General features: G+C 37.9%; 1 protein-coding gene across 17 annotated transcripts; it reads right to left on the bottom strand.

Annotated features, from left to right (window-relative positions):
* Positions 1-1,253: 1,253 nt before the first annotated feature.
* Positions 1,254-17,748, bottom strand: LOC101245950 (uncharacterized). Of its 17 annotated transcripts, none has more exons than XR_011221444.1 (17): positions 16,864-17,372; positions 11,511-11,663; positions 11,305-11,421; positions 10,904-10,988; positions 10,706-10,814; positions 10,540-10,607; positions 10,330-10,455; positions 10,204-10,255; positions 9,330-10,134; positions 8,853-9,056; positions 8,673-8,733; positions 6,865-6,978; positions 3,390-3,503; positions 3,196-3,282; positions 2,513-2,568; positions 1,586-1,700; positions 1,254-1,523 (listed from the first exon to the last, which is right to left on the bottom strand). XR_011221444.1 is itself a non-coding variant. In XM_069298429.1 (16 exons), the coding sequence occupies exons 1-15, from the start codon at positions 16,962-16,964 to the stop codon at positions 2,542-2,544; spliced, it is 2,217 nt and encodes a 738-aa protein (XP_069154530.1). In that variant the 5' UTR covers positions 16,965-17,372; the 3' UTR covers positions 1,254-1,700; positions 2,520-2,541. The 17 variants fall into 17 exon arrangements, 8 of the variants coding, with proteins under 8 accessions (XP_069154530.1, XP_004239902.1, XP_069154531.1 ...); XR_011221446.1 differs by having other exon boundaries at positions 2,520-2,568; positions 9,330-9,884; positions 9,960-10,255; positions 16,864-17,319; XR_011221445.1 differs by having other exon boundaries at positions 2,520-2,568; positions 16,864-17,319.
* Positions 17,749-18,093: the final 345 nt, after the last annotated feature.

The following is an 18,093-nucleotide window of genomic DNA, read 5'->3' as shown; positions in this document are numbered from 1 at the left end:
AATATTTCGTGGTGATCAAAGGTGTCAAATACATGGGCTAATACAACTGAGAAATCAAGAAAGTTAAGTAATTCCTAAAAGTTTGCTCGTAAATTCAAAAAAATATATCTTACAAAAATAGTAGGACTACACGGTATGCTCTTCAACTATTACGGAGACCCTCATAAAAAATTTTCTAGAAACAATTCGGGGTAGTGTTTAAAGGTGTCAAATCCATGGGCTAATACACACGATAAAACAAAGAAAATTGTGTAATTCCTAAAAATTGGTCCGTAAATGCAAAAATATGTCGTAAAATGATTGGACTATACGTAATGCTCCCCAACTCATTACGGAGATCCTCATAAAAAATTTCTAAAAAAACTTTGGGGTGCCCATGACACCAAATTCATGAGCTAATACACATGAGAAACCACGAAGATCGTGTAATTTCCAAAAATTTTCTTGTAAATGCAAAAATATTCCTTAAAAATAGTGACACAATATGTAATGCTCCCCAACTCATTATGGAGGGTCAAGGTTTTTCAAAAAAAAAATTTGGGGTGCCCCAAGATGTCAAATCAATGGGCTAATACACATGAAAAGCAAAAGTTGTGTAATTTCTAAAAGTTGGCTCATAAATTGAAAAAGATGCCTCAAGTATTGTGGAACTATACATAATGCTCTCGCAACTTTTTTACGGATGTCCCCATAAAAAAAAATTCAGAAAAGAGGCGCCACGAAATTCGCATGATTTCTAAATGTCAGCTTTTAAATGTGAACATATGGCTTAAAATGGTTGAAATATACGTAATTCTCCCCCAACTCATTACAGAAGTTCTCATAAAGTTTTTTTTTTTTTAAATGGGTGCTCCAAGGGATCCAAATCTAAGGGCTAATACACATGAAAATAAATAAAAAAATCGCATAATTTCTAAGAGTTAGCTCGTATTAAAAATATTGCCTTAAAATGCTGGGATCATACGTAATCCCCCCCCCCCTCCGCTTCTCCAACTCATTACAGAGGTCCTCATAAAATATATTTTATAAATTTATTTCGATTTATCATGTGTATTAACCTATGAATTTTTGTAGGACCATCCGTATTTAACCTAATACAATAAATTCACATTGACAGATTTTGGAGACCACTTCCTCGTATTGTTATTGTTGGAAAATCTTCATGAAAAGAGAACCAAAGCATACAAGAAAGTGGTCATTCAAACACCCCTAGTGTTGTCAATTCAGCTAGGGTGACTGAAACTTACCATATATATCAGAAAATCATAGAAATTACTATTGCATTTCAAGACTCAAATATGTGTTAGGGATCTTTCTCTTCCTTTTTGTTTTTCCTTCCGAAAGAAATCCAATAAATAAAAATCAAACTCCTATAGTACATTTGAAGTCATCTGCAGGAAAATTTGTAGAAACAATCCCTCGATTCCGCCAGCACTTACCTTCCATCAAACAGAACTCTAGAGCACTCGTGCAGTCACGTGGGTAGTAGTCCAAGGCGAGACGTTCTGTGAATCTTTCGGTCCCTGAAAGTTCCATAAGTCTTAAATCTGTAGTGACTATAAGTTAGACAAGCTCAAGTATAAACCTCTTCAATATACTGCTGTAGCTGTACTGCATTAAGGTTCAAGGTTTCAATGTCCTCGGCAAAAGCACTCATCTTTGCAGGCGCTGGCCATAGCGGACTAGTATGATACGAGACCCTGGATAGAGTAATACTCATTAGAATCTCAAAATACCAACAATAAGTCGAGGAACTCTAAAAGTACAAAAACAAAGGCACAATCCTTCACTGACAATGAGGCACAAGACACTATTCTCAATGATGCAATTCATCAAATCCAACAGCAGCAGTCCGGAATAAAGTGAATAAATGCAGAATAAGACGAATCTTCATGGCATTTCAATTAACTTAGCCACGCGAAGTGGTGATTCCTTTGAATGCACTTTAACCAACTCAATCAAAAAGCCATTGAGTGCTTCAAATTTTGGCAGAATAATAGGTGAAACTTCAACATTGTTAAAAGTGATTCATATCATTAGCATGACCTTCAAATATAACTGCATTTGTTATTGAAATGGATTTTCTTCCAGTTCATAGTGACATCATCCCTTTTTATCTGCATTATCAGCAATAGAAACTCATCTTCATGCATACTCATTAACCTCAATCCCCACCCAATGGCAGTACGAAAGAACATGGCAAAAACACCATCCAGCAGTACTCTAAAGGATAGTAATGATGCAGACTTCAAACATTTCCCACTTCAAACCAGCAACTGGTAACCAAGTTTGGCTTAAAATGCCAATTGAATTTTTCCATTCACAAAAGAAATAGGTCTTGCAGGAAAGAAGCGAGTGTAATCCCACAAGTAGGGTTTAAGGAGGGTAGGATGTACGCAGGCCATACCCCTACCTTTGTGGGGCAGGGAGGTTGTTTCCGATAGAACCTCAGCTATCAAAGTACGGATGCAGGAAAATACGACAGAAAAATTAGTTGCCAAATGGAATGTACCTATCACCTTTTCTTATCATCACAAGTTACTAGCCTTCTAAAGCATACGTTGGGACCTGCATTCAATTTACAAGATACTGATGTAAGTAACAGATGTAAGTTATCTCAGACTAAAACTAAAAAACTCACTTCAAATTCATTGTCAACTTAGTTAAAGTTGTTTACATATAAGAACATCAATGGCTTTGGCTTATTTTATCAAGGCTCATAGGGGAAGGTGATGGTGGAGCCAACTTCTATTGCTTGAGGACCACTGATGAGGGACTTTGCCTTTTATTACTCCCTCTGCCCCAATTTATGTCACCGAGCCACGGAGTTTAAGGGGGAAAAAAGACTCTTGAACGTTGTCTAAAACATGCCATAATTTTTTTGAGGCTATAAAAATCATGGTCAATGAAAATTAGAAAGTTTAAATTAAATTGTTGCTAAATATAGAAAAGTGTCATTTTTTTGGGGCACACTAAAAAGGAAAGTGTGTGACATATTGGATAGAGGAAGTAGTAAATTGGCAATTATATATCTTATTCTAGACCATCTAAAAACAAAGCTTGATATATCAAATGACCATCTCTGCCTAAAAAGGCAATTGCTGGTAAAAAAAGCCACAACTCCTACTAAAATCATGACTAATAACAGCTAATTCAGAAGAAGTAGTTACAAATTCAATTCAGTCACTATTATACCTCGAGCATGTTCTCGACAGGAGAACAGGGAATTGTGCGACCCAGGCTGTTCGAATTGTCATATTGGAGAATCCTTAACTTCCCTTCCTGCAAAATTATAGGAAAATTAATCACGATGAGCTTTTTAAGATAAGAATGTATTTATCTTTAGGAAGAAGAAACATAAAAGCTCATCAAAAGTTTATATTGGTTACCTTGGTTCCATAGACAAGGCCACCACCAACCGAAGGATGGAAACAAGCGACATTGACCTCATCCTCCGTGCTGGGAAGAACTCTCACAAGTTCCATATCAGAAACTCTATAGACCTGATTCAGAAACGTACAACTTAGGACATAGAGGATTAATGTGTCCTTAATTCTATGCACCTTACAAATTTTTTTATCGATAGTCCAGAAACTGAATAGAAGGACAGTGTGTATCAACTTTGAACACCTTCCTCTTTCTTTCATTTCGCTCTTTATCCACTCATTTGGTCTCTTTCTACTCAAAATAAAATTTAGAATATTTGGATGCTGTCTTTATCTAAAATTTAATAAAACAAAAATAACACACAGGCAAAGATATTGAGATCTGTCAATTTTTAGTTTTAAGTGTTTTAAATTTTAGGTTTCAGATGGGTGGATCCGGCAAGCTCACCGGAACACATCCAATAGGGGAGGATAGCATCTTTTGTAACGCAGGTTTCAAGTCCTACGACATTACGAGATGTAAAGACAAAGTTGGGAGGTGGTTTGAATGGGCGGAACACAGCCGACATCAGATGAGAAGAGCGAAAATTAGCATATTAAAGTCCTCAAATGGTTAGTTGCAGTATTTATTGAAGCCTCCAAAGTGCAGAGGAGGACCGTTAAGAGGTGGAACATGAAGGACCACTTTGCAGAAATCTATTGCACTCTCAAATACAATGAGAGTGGGAGATACATCAGTTTTATAACATTACAAGGTTAGCATAAATCAGTCATACTTACTCCGGAATCTACATTCAAAGGAGGTTGGGGGAATATAACTCACAAGATTGCTGGGTGAGGCAACGGAGAGGGCAGAGATACAGGGCACAGCAAACAGAGTAGGGATCACAGGAGGCAAATCACAATCAGATAAGGACCTCTTGAAAAGATGCATAGTAGGGAGAATCTAGTTCCATACAAACGAAAATCCTAACTTGAATGATGTAAGAAGATGGGCCTGTAACTCCTGGAAATCGGCGATAGAAGTCAAAGTGTATGCCATGAACGACGGGCATTTTATGTTTGAACTACTATCAGGACTAGCAGTAGAGCATGTCTTAAGAGGCCAAAGGATCTGGAAGAAGATGAAATCGGAGCTTGAATGGTGGAAACCAACAACTGGCTACTGGCCATCAGAGGTAAGGAGAGATAGGGTATGGATCAGCTGCAAGGTTTACCTATGAATATATGGTCGCAGAAGGTTTTTAAAGAGATCGGTAACCTATGTGGAGGTTATATCTAGACGGAGGAGACCTTTCTCAAAAATCATCTTCATTGGGCTAGAATAAAAGTACAAGGCGACAGCAAACAGATTCCCAGAGAAGTAGAAATAACCTGCTATAGTTTCACTTACACCATCCCGGTATGGTGTGAAGCTCCGGTCACATGAAATTTTCAGAGGAGATGAGAGAGCAAAAGGGAAAATAGCCAGGGGGTTAATACCCAAGATCAGCTTTTGCAGATGTAAAGGAAGTACTAGCAGTGGAAAAGGTGGACGGGCACGTGGGGTCTTCGAGTGAGGGGTCTCTTCTGCAAATGGGCTGGAGATTTAGAAGGGAGAATATAGCGTGTATAGCAGACAAAAGGTAAAAGGACTTTGCGCCCAGTTCTTTTAGAACCAATTGCTGGGGAAAAGGCTAGAGACCAAGCTTTACAAATCCCTTCAGAAGACATAATTAACATCGAGATATCAATGAATCAAACGAAGGAAATAAAGCTCGAAGTCAGATTACGCCTGGGAATAGGGACAAGGGGGAACAGGAAGTTGTGAGACATATGGTAGACATGCCTGGAAAAAATAAGGAAGAATTGGGGGAGAGAAGTACAGCAATAATGGTACAACCATTGGCAGAGGAGAATACAAATGGAGGAGCAGAGGATGTTATCCCACTGGGTATCCAATTCCCAGAGGAAGGCAGCAACACACTGTGCACCTCAGAATGGATACAACAACATATAATCAAACTAAGCTCGGAATTTGGGGTTAACCTGAAAGAATGTGACAATAGGGCGAACGAATTATTGATGAAGATTGACAGTAATAAGCAAGAAAGCAAAGGGGAAACAGAGTGAACAGTCGACATGCAAGAAGAAAGAGCAATTGGAACTAAAGAACCTACAACTAGATTCTTAGTTTCACAGCAATGGCTCTAGAAGTAACGGGGAGTCTATTTGGCCATCATGTATTAATGAATGTAAACATTGTATCCTGGAATGAGAGGGGATTGAATTATGGGAAGAAAAGGTGTATGATCAGGAACATGTTAAGAATCTGGAAAGCAGATGTTGTGTGTCTTCAAGAGACAAAAAGGGAGGGGTAAATTACAAACATAATTAAAGAAATTTGGGGTAGTAGATGGGCAGATTATGTGCAACTAGAAGCTAATGGGACTAGGGAAGGCATACTTATTATGGGGGATAAAAGAATATGGGAAGGGGAAGTAAGTAGTGAGGGAGCATACTCAATTTCATGTTGGTTCCCTGGCAAAAATCAGGATTTCAAATGGCACCTAACGGAAGTCTACACCCCAAATGACATTTGAAAGGGAAGCAGCTAGAGGTCTAATCCAAGGTCCTTGGGTCTTATGTGGGAGAATCAGCAGGTCATTTTCAGAGTTCATTGAAGACATGGAATTAATGGACTTAGAAGTTCACCCATGTCATTTACACTGCAAATGGACGGATCAATTATGGCAGATGTTCATCCACAAGAGGAAGATCAACTGGATGAAACCAGGGAGAATCACATAATTTCTAAAATGCTGAAATAGTGATGGAAATGCAGGAAAAAAGGAGGAGAGATGGAGGATTGTCCCAACATGCATTTGGCGGACAATTTGGAAGGAAAGGAATAGAGATGTTTTCAAGGAAAGAAGAACAATATTCAGAAGATAAATATAAACTGCCTAGGTTTAACTATATTTGGTGTAAGCAAGTGGTGATAGGAAATTCTGAAGATGTATCTAATGCTATTGACTGGATGTAACTAGAAGATCTTAGGACTAACGTAAGTAAACTTTTGGGGGGAGGGGACACTTTGATGGAGTATACCGGAGACCTGCTTCTCTAACCATAAAATTCCTCACAACATTCTTCACTTGAAGTAGATCTAGTTAAGGTTTCTATCTTTCATAAATGTATGAAGATCTGTAAAGCTACTCTCATGTTTTTTGTTGATCAGACAGAAATAATATCACTATATCTCTCTGATCTCACTATCTGAGAAACACCAGGTCATCGTTTTAAGTTAATTTCTTGAAATGTCAATAGGCTACTGAAAATATGACAATTAATACATTAACATTTTAGACCAAAGCAAAAATTATGCATCATAAACAGAAACAAGAATTAGTAAGTGTTTACATAACGCAACTATAAATACCTATAAAAGTAGCAATACACTTAAATAATTGCTTAAGCCCGACATAATGTTTCTCACCTCAAGAATCGTGTAAATGGGTATAGTTGTGTCTCCATCAATCACAACACTTTTCAGTAGTGAACTATGGCGACGCCCATAAGCAAGTAACAGATGCTCTGAAGTTGGAGAAAACTGCAATTACAAAAGATGAGGAGCCCCAATCAATGTCTCAGATCGGTAAGCAACAAAGCATATTCCAAGAAAACAAGTTTTGCTATTATGTATCAATATTTGAATCTCTTTTTCCTTCTGGATAAGTAATGTTGTCTATGATTGACTAGTTTTACAAAAATAAGAAATAAGCAACTTATGAAAGGTATATTGTAATGATTAGGGAGATTTGAGGGGGGGGATGCGTCTTTTCCGTAATGTCTTATTACGAGAAGCTCATTAGCTCCGAGAAAGGTATGTTTCTTCACTACAAGGGGGTGATCCTAACAGCAAAAAAAGTTGAGAAAGAGGACAATCAATTGTGTTAGTTGGTTCTTTATGTGTAAAGAATTGGGAGATCTGAATATTTACTTTATATTGTCGGATATGTGTTGCTTATGGTGGAATATTCTGAGACGGTTTCATATTGGGTAGGCAATGGTGTGCACTGTGAAACATACATGGTATAGCTGGGACTTTAGGAGGTGAGGCAGAGCATGGGACATTGCACCCTTAGAAATTATGTGGATCATATGGAAAGACAGGAATAGGAGAGCTTTCGACAAAGTGAAGAAAGATTTTGTACATTTGAGGAATATCCTCTTTTTCCTCATTTCTTTTTGGTGTACCATGAGGTCCATACTTATATAAATCATTGGGATTGTTCATAAAAAGCTGTCTTTTTATAAGGCTTTCTAATGTTCTGGTATACTTCTTGTATACGGGCATGTTTTTGCCCTCTCATTTAATGATATTATTTCTACAGAATAGTAATTAGACCAACAATGATGTATGGGGCAGTGTGCTGGCTAGTCAAGAACGTCCAAGTTCAAAAGATGAATGTAGCGGGGATGAGGATGCTATGGATGTGCAGACATACTAGGAGAGATAAGATTAGGAACGAAGTTATGATGGGAAAGGTGGGAGTGACTTCCGTGGCAGATAACATGAGGGAAGTGAGATCGAGATGGTTCAGACATGTGAAGAGAAGGTATGTGGATGTGCCAGTAAGGAGGTGTAAAAGGTTGGCAATAGCAGGAGTTGGGAGGTAGAGGTAGGTCAAAGATGAACTGAGGAAGTGATTAGACAGGACAAGACACAACTTCAGCTTACTGAGGACACGATCTTATATAGAAAGGCATGGAGGTCGAGGTTAGGGTAAAAGGTTAGTAGGTAGCCGAGTGTTGTTGCACTTTATGTGGGACAAAAGGGGCTAGCCTCATCTCCTCTCTTTCTTATTGGTAGTAGTATTTGTAGTCGCGTAGTTTCTTGTTCTCCAATGCGTCTTGCTATTTTTTATTTCATTTGCCTTGTATCTTGCTAAGATAATGCGATGTCTTATTTGCTTGCTACCCCGCTTTGACAACTTCTCTTTTGAGACGAGGGTCTACCGAAAACAACATCCCTAGCCCCACAAATGTAGGAATAAGGTTTGCATGCGTCCTACCCTTCCCAAACCCTTTCCTGTAGTTCTCTCTTTCATATAGATCTAATTATTTTTCATTTCTGTGAGTTTTAAAACAAAAACTATTAGATCTAGAGTTTTATTTCCTTAGTAAAAGGAAAGGCAAAAAGAAAGAAAAAAGATGCAGAGTTTAATTCCATGTAGAACTGCTCTTTTTCTATTAGAAAACAAGTTTGATAAAACAAATCCATGAACCTAAATGAGTATTTACCTGAATTGAAGTTAAACAATGAGCAGCTCTAATTGCTCGAGCTGCAAGTACGGAACCAAACCTACACATGACAAAGAGTATCAAGTAACCAACAATCATAACAGGAATAAAAATAAAGACTGGGGGAGAAATTAGACAGAAAAGAAAGCACAATATAAGCTATTGTGATTCGGTAATTACGTTTCCTCCTCCAGGGAATATATCCGTAGCTCATACATAACCTGGTGGGCAGCAACTGGATGTCTGGTTGGAGAAGTCGAAGCTGTCATAGTATCATGATGAAGATGACCATGAAAACCAGGATCAGAGTCTAAGTTCGGCAGAATACATGCAACACAAGCTGCTAAAAATCGCCCACATGGTGAAAAATGGGCTCCCATTTCACTGAAAATGTTACCTCAATGTAAGCATTCAGAAAAGTTCATCTAACAACATATCTATTTTCATTCTGACACAAATTAGGAACTATCAAAATAATACATGAAAAGTTTCCGGAGTATAGGGCTAAGAGGCTAGTAATCAACTACTCAAATAGAAATATTAGGTTCAAGATGATTCTTCATGACAGCTTAATATCCCAGTGTCTTTTAAAAGCTTATCCATATAGGTTGTAACAATATCAAGCCACGGATTCGAAAGAGTACATATCATTCCCACCTGCAAAGTACGGCATGAGGTATTATTAAGTGACATCTTTCAGCATCAAGGGCTGCACATGGAACCTTAATATCATAAGGCCAAATCCTGAGTTTCACAGTGCAAGGTAATTCAGCAGCTGCTGCAGCTGCAAGTGAAGTAGCTATCTCTGACTGGATGCGACCAATAGAAATTTGTGAATCACTCTCATCATGCATAACATTAACAGGAGCAGCGCCATCACCAGCTCCAGCAACAGGGATCATCCGAGAGCGAGAAGAACGGTGCCGAGAACCAGATCTTCCGGACCTTGGATGACTATTGCTTGAAATTACCAAGGGAACAGCAGAAGGATTTTCCAGTTCACCATAAGTTGATGGATTGATGGTAGCACCACCAAGATCTGAACGAGTTGTTTGTTGAACAGCTTGGCTTCGACCAATCAACCATCCTTGCAAAAAAGGCAATTCCCAGTATGCCGGGTCACTAAAAGGGAAAAACTGATTGTTTCTCTCTTCTGGCTGCCCATCAGTCTCCATGGGATCAACTAAAAGTTGAGTACCAGTTTCGTTTTCCCTGACAGAAGAACTAGTATGAGCTTCTTGTGTAGGAGATGCACTTTGCTCAATAGGCGACAATAAAAGTTCATACTGGACGGACGGAGTTGAATATGTAAGAAGACGGACAGATGACAATGTGTCTGATCTCTGCTGTATATTATCAGATCCCACATCTATATCACTCTGCTGCATGGGTATTCTAGGATCACCTCTTGCAATTGACGGCCAGATCAGGAATGGTAGAGACATGATAGGCAGTTCATTTGCTGAAGCAGATTGATAAGTGGAATAAGCATCAGTCAAATACACAGTAGGAGGAGGATACTGCAAGTTACCCGGAGAGGTCGCACGAGTCATTGAGGAATCTGATGAGTCCAGATCGTTGACCTACAAAATAAAGGGTTGAAGGCATCTAAAACAATCACAATTCACACCCAAGTCACCAAAAAACACAGTGATACCTCAGCTGTTAAAAGAAATGGGGCACCATGTGGGTGGAAATGGACAGCACGAAGAGACCGCCGTGTCTTCAGTATAATTGATGGTGAAGAAGCCTCTCCTCTTCTGTTATAGTGCCATATGTAAAGCTGTCATAGATTGTAAAATCAGCATCCCTACCAGAACATGAAATGTAAATCACCCAAGAGAGTGTTTTCAGTTTAAATTTTTACCTTGTGGCCTGAAGCAACAGCCAGAACTTCCCCCTGGGCATGGAATGCAATGGATGCAATGGGACGATCTGTAGGAAATGAATGTTTCACCAGTTACAGTCAAAAGAAAAAGAGTAAAGTGTGCACAGTTTTTTCTTTAAACTATTGAGATGCTACAGGTCATTACAAAAATCACGCGATCCTATACACTCTGCAGTTTTTGCATCCCACAGACGAACTTCGTGGTCCAAACTTCCACTTGCAAGTATTTCAGGGTACAACGGATGGAAACGAACCTACAGATGTTAACCAAAATGTAAGATATCCAGGAAGAAAGGTGATATTCCAAAACATTCTGCGAAAAAAAAAAAGAAGATGGTCTCACCACCCAAGGTGTCCTGCGGTGTCCACTCATAACCTTTAAGCATTTCCCAGTTTGACAGTCAATTATTTTCACTGTGTGATCTCCACTGCCGCCACGGGAATATGTCAGTAAACTTAAAAAAGTGAAGTTGCTGAGATTAGTCCCAACCAATACAAGTAAAATTCTTGCCAGAGTATCTTACATTCTTACTTTATCAATAAGGAGGGAGAATTCACAAATGACTACATCACAATTTTGCGCATATATCCATATGGACTATGGTTAATGAATAGGTAGTTTGCAAAATGGGAGCGCTAGATAATTACAATTAAGACAACTACGATCAAATTGAACAGATAGATACAAAACTAGCATAATATAACACAGATTATACATGTCTATGTAATCGAAGAGAGACTGACTGCGTAGAAGCAAGTGTCCTCCCATCAGGACTGAATGCTGCTGCAATGGTAGACCTCGGAGGAGGCAACAGTGAGCAATATTTAGCTGATAAATGTTGCAATGACTCTGCCTCTACCCTGCAATAATTTAATGAGACATATGGAGAGAAAAGGATGGAGCAGATTCTATCAGACTTTACAGGAAAAAAAAGAGATAATGAAGTTACCACGATATTAGTCCTTGTCTAGCATCACTTCCCACTCCGCGTTTCAACCCATAGGAGTCAAGAGTACATTTTGTATTCTCACCCCAAAACTTTCTGGAAGCGCGTTTAGTTCGAGGAGCTACCTCCCTCCTTGTTAACAGCTGAAAGACATTACTGTATCAGGTAGAACAATAAACCACATCAGCAACAGATAAAATCCATCTAATTCATTCCATATGATCACAAAATTTACTTGGCTAAATATTTAGTTATTTATTGTAAGATACTAATATTGGAACCATATCATAATTATTATTATACATTCCTACTACAGAAATCTGTGTTAAATTAAACTTAATGATATGATTTATAACCCTACAAATGTATATGACTTTGTTTTTAGGCCACTAGTTTCAAAAATCTTCATTTCTTTCTAAAATTTTGAGCCCAGTCAAATAACGCCGCATAAATTGGGAGGGAAGGAGTATCAGATTCCGGTGTGGCCAGAAACTACATATGTTTGGTAACTGAAAACTGCCAGTTAGCAGGACCCAACAACACATAACCGATTAACTGTTCCCTCTTTTGGACCGGGTAATACAGCAGTTCGTCCAAGTGGGTTTATAAAATTCCAAAATCTGAATTATCCCTGACGGGACTCACATTTACCCCCCTACCCAATCACCATTAGGTCTAGCTCATAATAAGCCTCATCTACTAAACCTCAACCGACCTATTCCTCCAACAGAAAAGCTCCAATGCCACCCTCTAAAAGACCTTCAGAGATTCATGATCCAAAACCCACATGAAACACTTCCAACGCATAAAACCCAAAACCCACTGAAGAATCCTGTATTCCACCTGGCCCAGAACCCACCTCAAGAGCACCAGCCCCAACAAACACATTCCTAAATTTGCCCAAGTCCCAAATCACCCTTTTTCTCTCCTCAGCTTGACGCTAACTCTGCCACAACACTCTCCACCAATTGCTTACCCTAACTTAGCTTCCCTAAGCCTCACACAATTACCCCGCTTAGGATAGTCACTCCTATTCTTGTAAAGTCGACTTTCATACCCCTTTCAGTCAGATATTGACAGTTGCTATCAACTTGAGTTAACACATATATGAGAAGTTTTGGAACCCATTGTTGTTGAAGACCTCCAAAAGATTTTCTCATACTATATCACTATCATTCACTATTTTATTTATCAACTAAATAAGAATTCATTAACAAACAAGCTAGCTTGGCCGTTTACAAGATGTACACCAAAAATTGAGTAACCTACAAAATATGATTCTCTACATGACACTCAAATTTCTATACAAACAGGAAACATGGGTGCACCAAAAGAAAATAAGATATTGAAGACTACTACTCAATTGAGAAAAGTTCATCTCCAACCCTTCAAAAGCTATCTTATTTCTCTCCCTCCAAAATGCAAAGGAGCCACTCTACAATCCTTGTGCTTTCTTCTTATTCTTCCGTCTTTCCAACTGAACATAAACACTTCCACTGATCTTGGCATAGTCCAAGATATGCCAAATCATCCAAGTAAAACCCACCATAATCTCGTGGCTATGATACAATGTAGTAGAAGATGATCTACATCCAGATAAGCAAGGCAGATTTTCAGTTGCCTCAGCTTATACAAGCTCACAAAGACCTGGTACTCATATAGGTGGATGGCCTTGGAAGATGATTTGGAAGGTCAAGATACCATTCAAGATAGCATGTTTCACTTGGCTGTTAGCCAATCAGGCTCACTCAACACAACCTCATGAAAAGAGGTATGCAAATCTGTTCCAGGTGTTGGTTTTGTGAACGTGAGGTCGAGACGATAAATCATCTCTTTCTAAATTGTAGAGAGACTGAAGTTGTGGCAGATTTTCATCAACTTAGGGGCATCAGTTGGACTATGCCGAGAAACATCAAAGAAGCTCTAGCTTGCAGGAACAGAGATGGGAATCAGTCAGGACACAGGAGAGATGGAAGATTGTCCCTGCCAGCATTTGGTGGTCTATGGATGGAGAGGAACCAGAGATGTTTTAAAAACAAGAGTTGCTCTATGCCGAATTTGAAGCTGAATTGTCTGGTTCTTTTCTTTTTTTGGTATAAACATGAATATCCTCAAGATGCAGAGGATATTCCTAGTATCCTAGAGTTCTTATGACCTCCATAGGAGTTCCTTTTTTCTTACGCAACTTTTGGATGTAAGTATTACTAGAATATTCCTTTGTTTATAATACAAGTTAACTTTCTCAAAGAAAAAAATCCTCACCGGCTTCCTTGCAAAGAAAACACCAACTAATGCAAACAACCTTACATTTAGTTTTTTCACTGCTAAAATCAGCCTTCTAGTAGCAAATCATGTGAAAAAATACACATTTCTTGGCACCTCCCTAAACAAAAGTTATTCATAGAAGGACTAACAGAGAAAACTTTGTATTCTCCAACTCCCAACTCAAAGCAGCAGGTCTATTAGATAACTCACAGTGCTTATGAAGTAAAGCAAACAGCCTTTGAAACTCATTCATCTCTCAACTTGAAAATCCCTCCTGAACATCAAATCCCAAGACCCTACACATACACAGAAAGTCATCCTTTTAACACTTAGTCCCCCCACCATTTATGGCCCCAAAAAGCTGCTCTACTCCCATCGCCAACCTTAAATGAATGTTGCCATAAAAATCTTCCCACCCCTTCATAATATTCCTTCATACTTCACACACGAACAACAAAGTGATATCATTTGTTCTTCACCCCATATATATTCATTGTAAAGCTCTCCACAAAGCTTGTACCTCAACCCCAAATCTCCTCAATCATTTCCCTAACAAATTTTTATTGAAAACCTTCAAATCTTTAATCCCAAGACCTTCCCACTGTTTAGGAGATGTCAGTCTCCCATCGCACCAAATGGAACTTCTTTGCCCCATCCGCCGAACCCCAAAGAAAATTTCTTTGCGGTCTTTCCAATTTTCCTGTAACAGAGGTAGGAGAATTAAATATTGCAAGGAGAATTAAATAGAGACATGCAATATGTAGGGATAACCAATATGGTGCACTTCGTTCCCTACCTCTGAGAAGTAGCTTTTCTGCCAACCTACCAGCTCTTCTCGACCCTCTGAATGACTGAATTCCAAGAACTAAGATATTTATTTGATGCGTCTAGCGGTAAAACAAAGTCGGCGAGGGTACCTACCCTACACTTCAAGACTTGGGTGAACCTATCATAATCCTTTAGTATTGCAGTCATTAATGGTCACCCAACCCATCATACTCAGATTCGAGAATGTGGTAGGAGCACAAAGATTTTGATGATAGGTGAAGCAATGGTAGGGTTCTATGTGTTTCTACGATAGTCCAGATTTTATTTTTGCCAAGAACAACAAAAAACACTTGTCCCAAAACATATAATCTTATATATTGCCAATTTAAGTCAACTAAATCACCTATTTGCCGCACATATTTATTTACACCAAAAAAAGAACAAACTAAGACATGCATCCAAATTTTCTGGATAGAATTGCTAGTGCCTTCAAAATATCTGAAACTTCTTTCTTTCCGCACACTCCACCAAATGCAAGTACAGATGATCTTCCACCAATCCTCCTCCCCATCTCTGTATCCTACACTCCACGAACTGCTCAAGAACCCCAGAGTAGAGTTACGTACTACCAATTTTATCCCCAAAATACAAAAGAACATGTCCCGCAAATTTATAGTTGTCTTGCAGTGTAAAAAATGGGTTCATTGCTCTCAACGTCTTGGTCACGTAAAAGATTTTCAGTGCAGCAGCACAAAAAAAGGATAAACCACGTAAAGATTTTCAGTGCAGGGTGATGAGGAAAATAAGACATTTAATTTGTGGAGTGGTGTCTACAGACGAAAGAGCAGGTGACATTAGCGTTAAAGGACTTATGGTTCAAACCACTGGCTTGCAGCAAAAATGACTTTGGAGGTTCAATAAAGAGGCAGTGGCTTAGAGAAATATTATTTCTAAGTGTGAGATGCTAATTCCATAGATAACCAAAACACCCATCTACCAAGCACATGTGCTGTCCGGAAGAACTTAAGAACTCACTAGATGTCAAGCCTCCCCTCTATCGAAATTAGTAATGGTGCAAAAACAAGATTTGACAGACAAATAGCTGGATTCCCATATTGCTTTATCAGGTAAATGGAATTTCATTCAATAAATATCCAGTGGATGCAAATCAGTGTAAAAAGAGTTGTTAGCTTCTCTGCTTCCTATGACTCCTGTCTAAATTCAATGAACTTACAAAATCAACAAATAGAACAGAATTGTTTGCATTATAGTGATTATACCAAGCAAAAAGATTTGAGTAGACATCTGGAATTTAAAACATGAACTGGAGTTGCAATTCCATCGAAACACGTTTGATATCAAATACTCCAAATAATACATAACGGGGATCATCTTCCAAGTGTTTTGAAGGTTTTCCCAACTCTCCATTTACCCCAGCTTACAAGTTCTTCCTTTAGTCTTCTAAGCATCCCAAATATACACCAGAAAGAGTCCTAGATTCTTTCGCAAATAAACAGTGCAGAAGCTAAATAACATCTATTGCACAATGCAATACCTCTTTTGCACGAATTATCATGTGTTGAGCATGTTCCTAAAATTCTCAGCTAACTAAAATATGCCACTTTTGTGGGTGCTTTAGTTCTCCATATTCATTGGCCAATCATACATCATACGGGCTCTTCACCATCAATGGGCCAATATCTTCTTCTATATTGCTGCAGTGCAGATTGAATCTTCAATACATGTTGGTCTGATTTAGGCTGGAATATTGTTAACTGTAAATGGACCGTCTCTGCTCCTAATTTCCCCAATATCACAGTTCTGCACCTCCCTCCCCCCCTTGATGTGCTAAGATGACTCTTTACGATCACCTCTTTCTCCACTGTCATTTCACTTCACAGATATAAAAGTTCCCTCTATAGCATCCTGGAGGCTACTTGGGTTCTAATATACACTAGGAATTCTAAAATCTTGTCAGCTGTAGATAAATTCTACAATAAATCTGCATTGTTAGATACTCCTATTGCACTAGTAGGGGTATATAAATGGAGCGACATGACTCACATAGCCAACCCCAGCAAGCTCGGAATGACGTGTAATTATTGTTGTTGAAACTACAAAAAAGAAATATTGTAATTACGATCATCCAAAAGCACACATTTTGGAGAATAAGCCATCATCTACAGCCTCGGATCAATTCATCCAATCACAGTTGAATTCCAGGCATTACGAGAGAGAAAAAGCTAAAATTTCAGATCTACAAATACGAAAAGCTACTAAATTTGCAAAATTCAGATAAAAAAACTAGGGTTTATATTTAGACCTGTGTTTACAATTGACATTTTGAGATGCCGCAGAAGGAGGAGAACTCCTCGACGTCGACGGAGCACTGCTTAAATTGTCCGGCGACATAGATGATCTCATAACTATCCCTTAACAAAATCTCATCCCCCAAATTCTTCAGTCAATTCAATGAATTCAAACAACTTTTCTCCGATAATTTAGATTAATACAGAACAAGAAGCTGTAATTCAACTGTATATTTCAAATTTTGATGAATTTCCCGGGAAGATGACGCCGACGGTGTCGAGATCCTGCAGAGGGGCAAAACGGGAAGAAGGGCGATGGAAATATGGGAAGAAGAAGAAGTACTGTAACTTGGATTTAGATTTTCCGGCGTCGGACAATAATTTATTTGACGGATATGCCCTTTTCGTTTCGTTAGGAAGAAAAAGGGAATACCTAGAAAAATCAAAGTTTAAATTTAATAGTTATTTTTATTGATTTTGGCATCATTATTATTATTTATTACAAATATTTACAAATAAAATAAATACTTTTACATATATTAAAGACTATTTAGGTTATGTGATATCCAAAAAATTAAAATAATTATCTTTTATATATTATTACAAACTATTTTCATGTGTCCAATGACTAAATTGATCAAATATAACTATTTATATTAAGGACTATTTCACTATATATGTGTCAATAAAATAAAAGTATTTTAAAATTTTATTGGTCTTAAACATTTTAAATAGAAAACTTCAAAATTTAAAAAGTATTTTAGAAAAAAGAGATTTTTTTGTTAAATAAATTATAAAAAGAAAAACAACACAAAATATATATCTCTCTATATGTATATATATAAAATAGGCATTTTAGGGCTACGGTAAGGAATTTGAGAAGTATGTAACACGAAGACAAATGGAAAATGTATACTTGTGTTATAATGTCATAACAAAGTTTATAATAAAACAATATATTCTTTTGGAAACAAATGAAAAATAAGAATCAATGTCATGATTTAAAAGATGAAATATACGAATGTTCGGAGTAAAAAAGATAAAAAAAAAAACTTATTAAAAATTTCTAAAAGGCAATAAAATTAATTTTACAATCAAAAGAGTAATATTTTATTGCTTAAAATAACGTCGTCTAAATCAGATTGAATTTAGCAAGGTGCGTTTTTCTCGTGCGTCAGCCGCATTTTGCCTTGTAAGTGTGCGTTAAGGTGCATGAAATTCACGCTTTTCTTGAAAAATACTTT

The sequence above is a fragment of the Solanum lycopersicum genome, chromosome 5, assembly GCF_036512215.1.
Source record: "Solanum lycopersicum chromosome 5, SLM_r2.1".
In the NCBI taxonomy this organism is placed as follows: Eukaryota; Viridiplantae; Streptophyta; class Magnoliopsida; order Solanales; family Solanaceae; genus Solanum; species Solanum lycopersicum.
The sequence above is the reverse complement of the archived record's forward strand: the minus strand, read 5'-3'. Positions and strand labels throughout refer to the sequence as shown.

Coding starts and splice junctions, on each gene's coding strand:
- LOC101245950 (XM_069298428.1), bottom strand. CDS start 16,964: ATGAGATCATCTATGTCGCCGGACAATTTAAGCAGTGCTCCGTCGACG. Junction 10,456..10,539: donor CTGTTGCTTCAGGCCACAAG/GTAAAAATTTAA, acceptor AATCTATGACAG/CTTTACATATGGCACTATAA. Junction 2,569..3,195: donor CTGTCGAGAACATGCTCGAG/GTATAATAGTGA, acceptor AATTGAATGCAG/GTCCCAACGTATGCTTTAGA.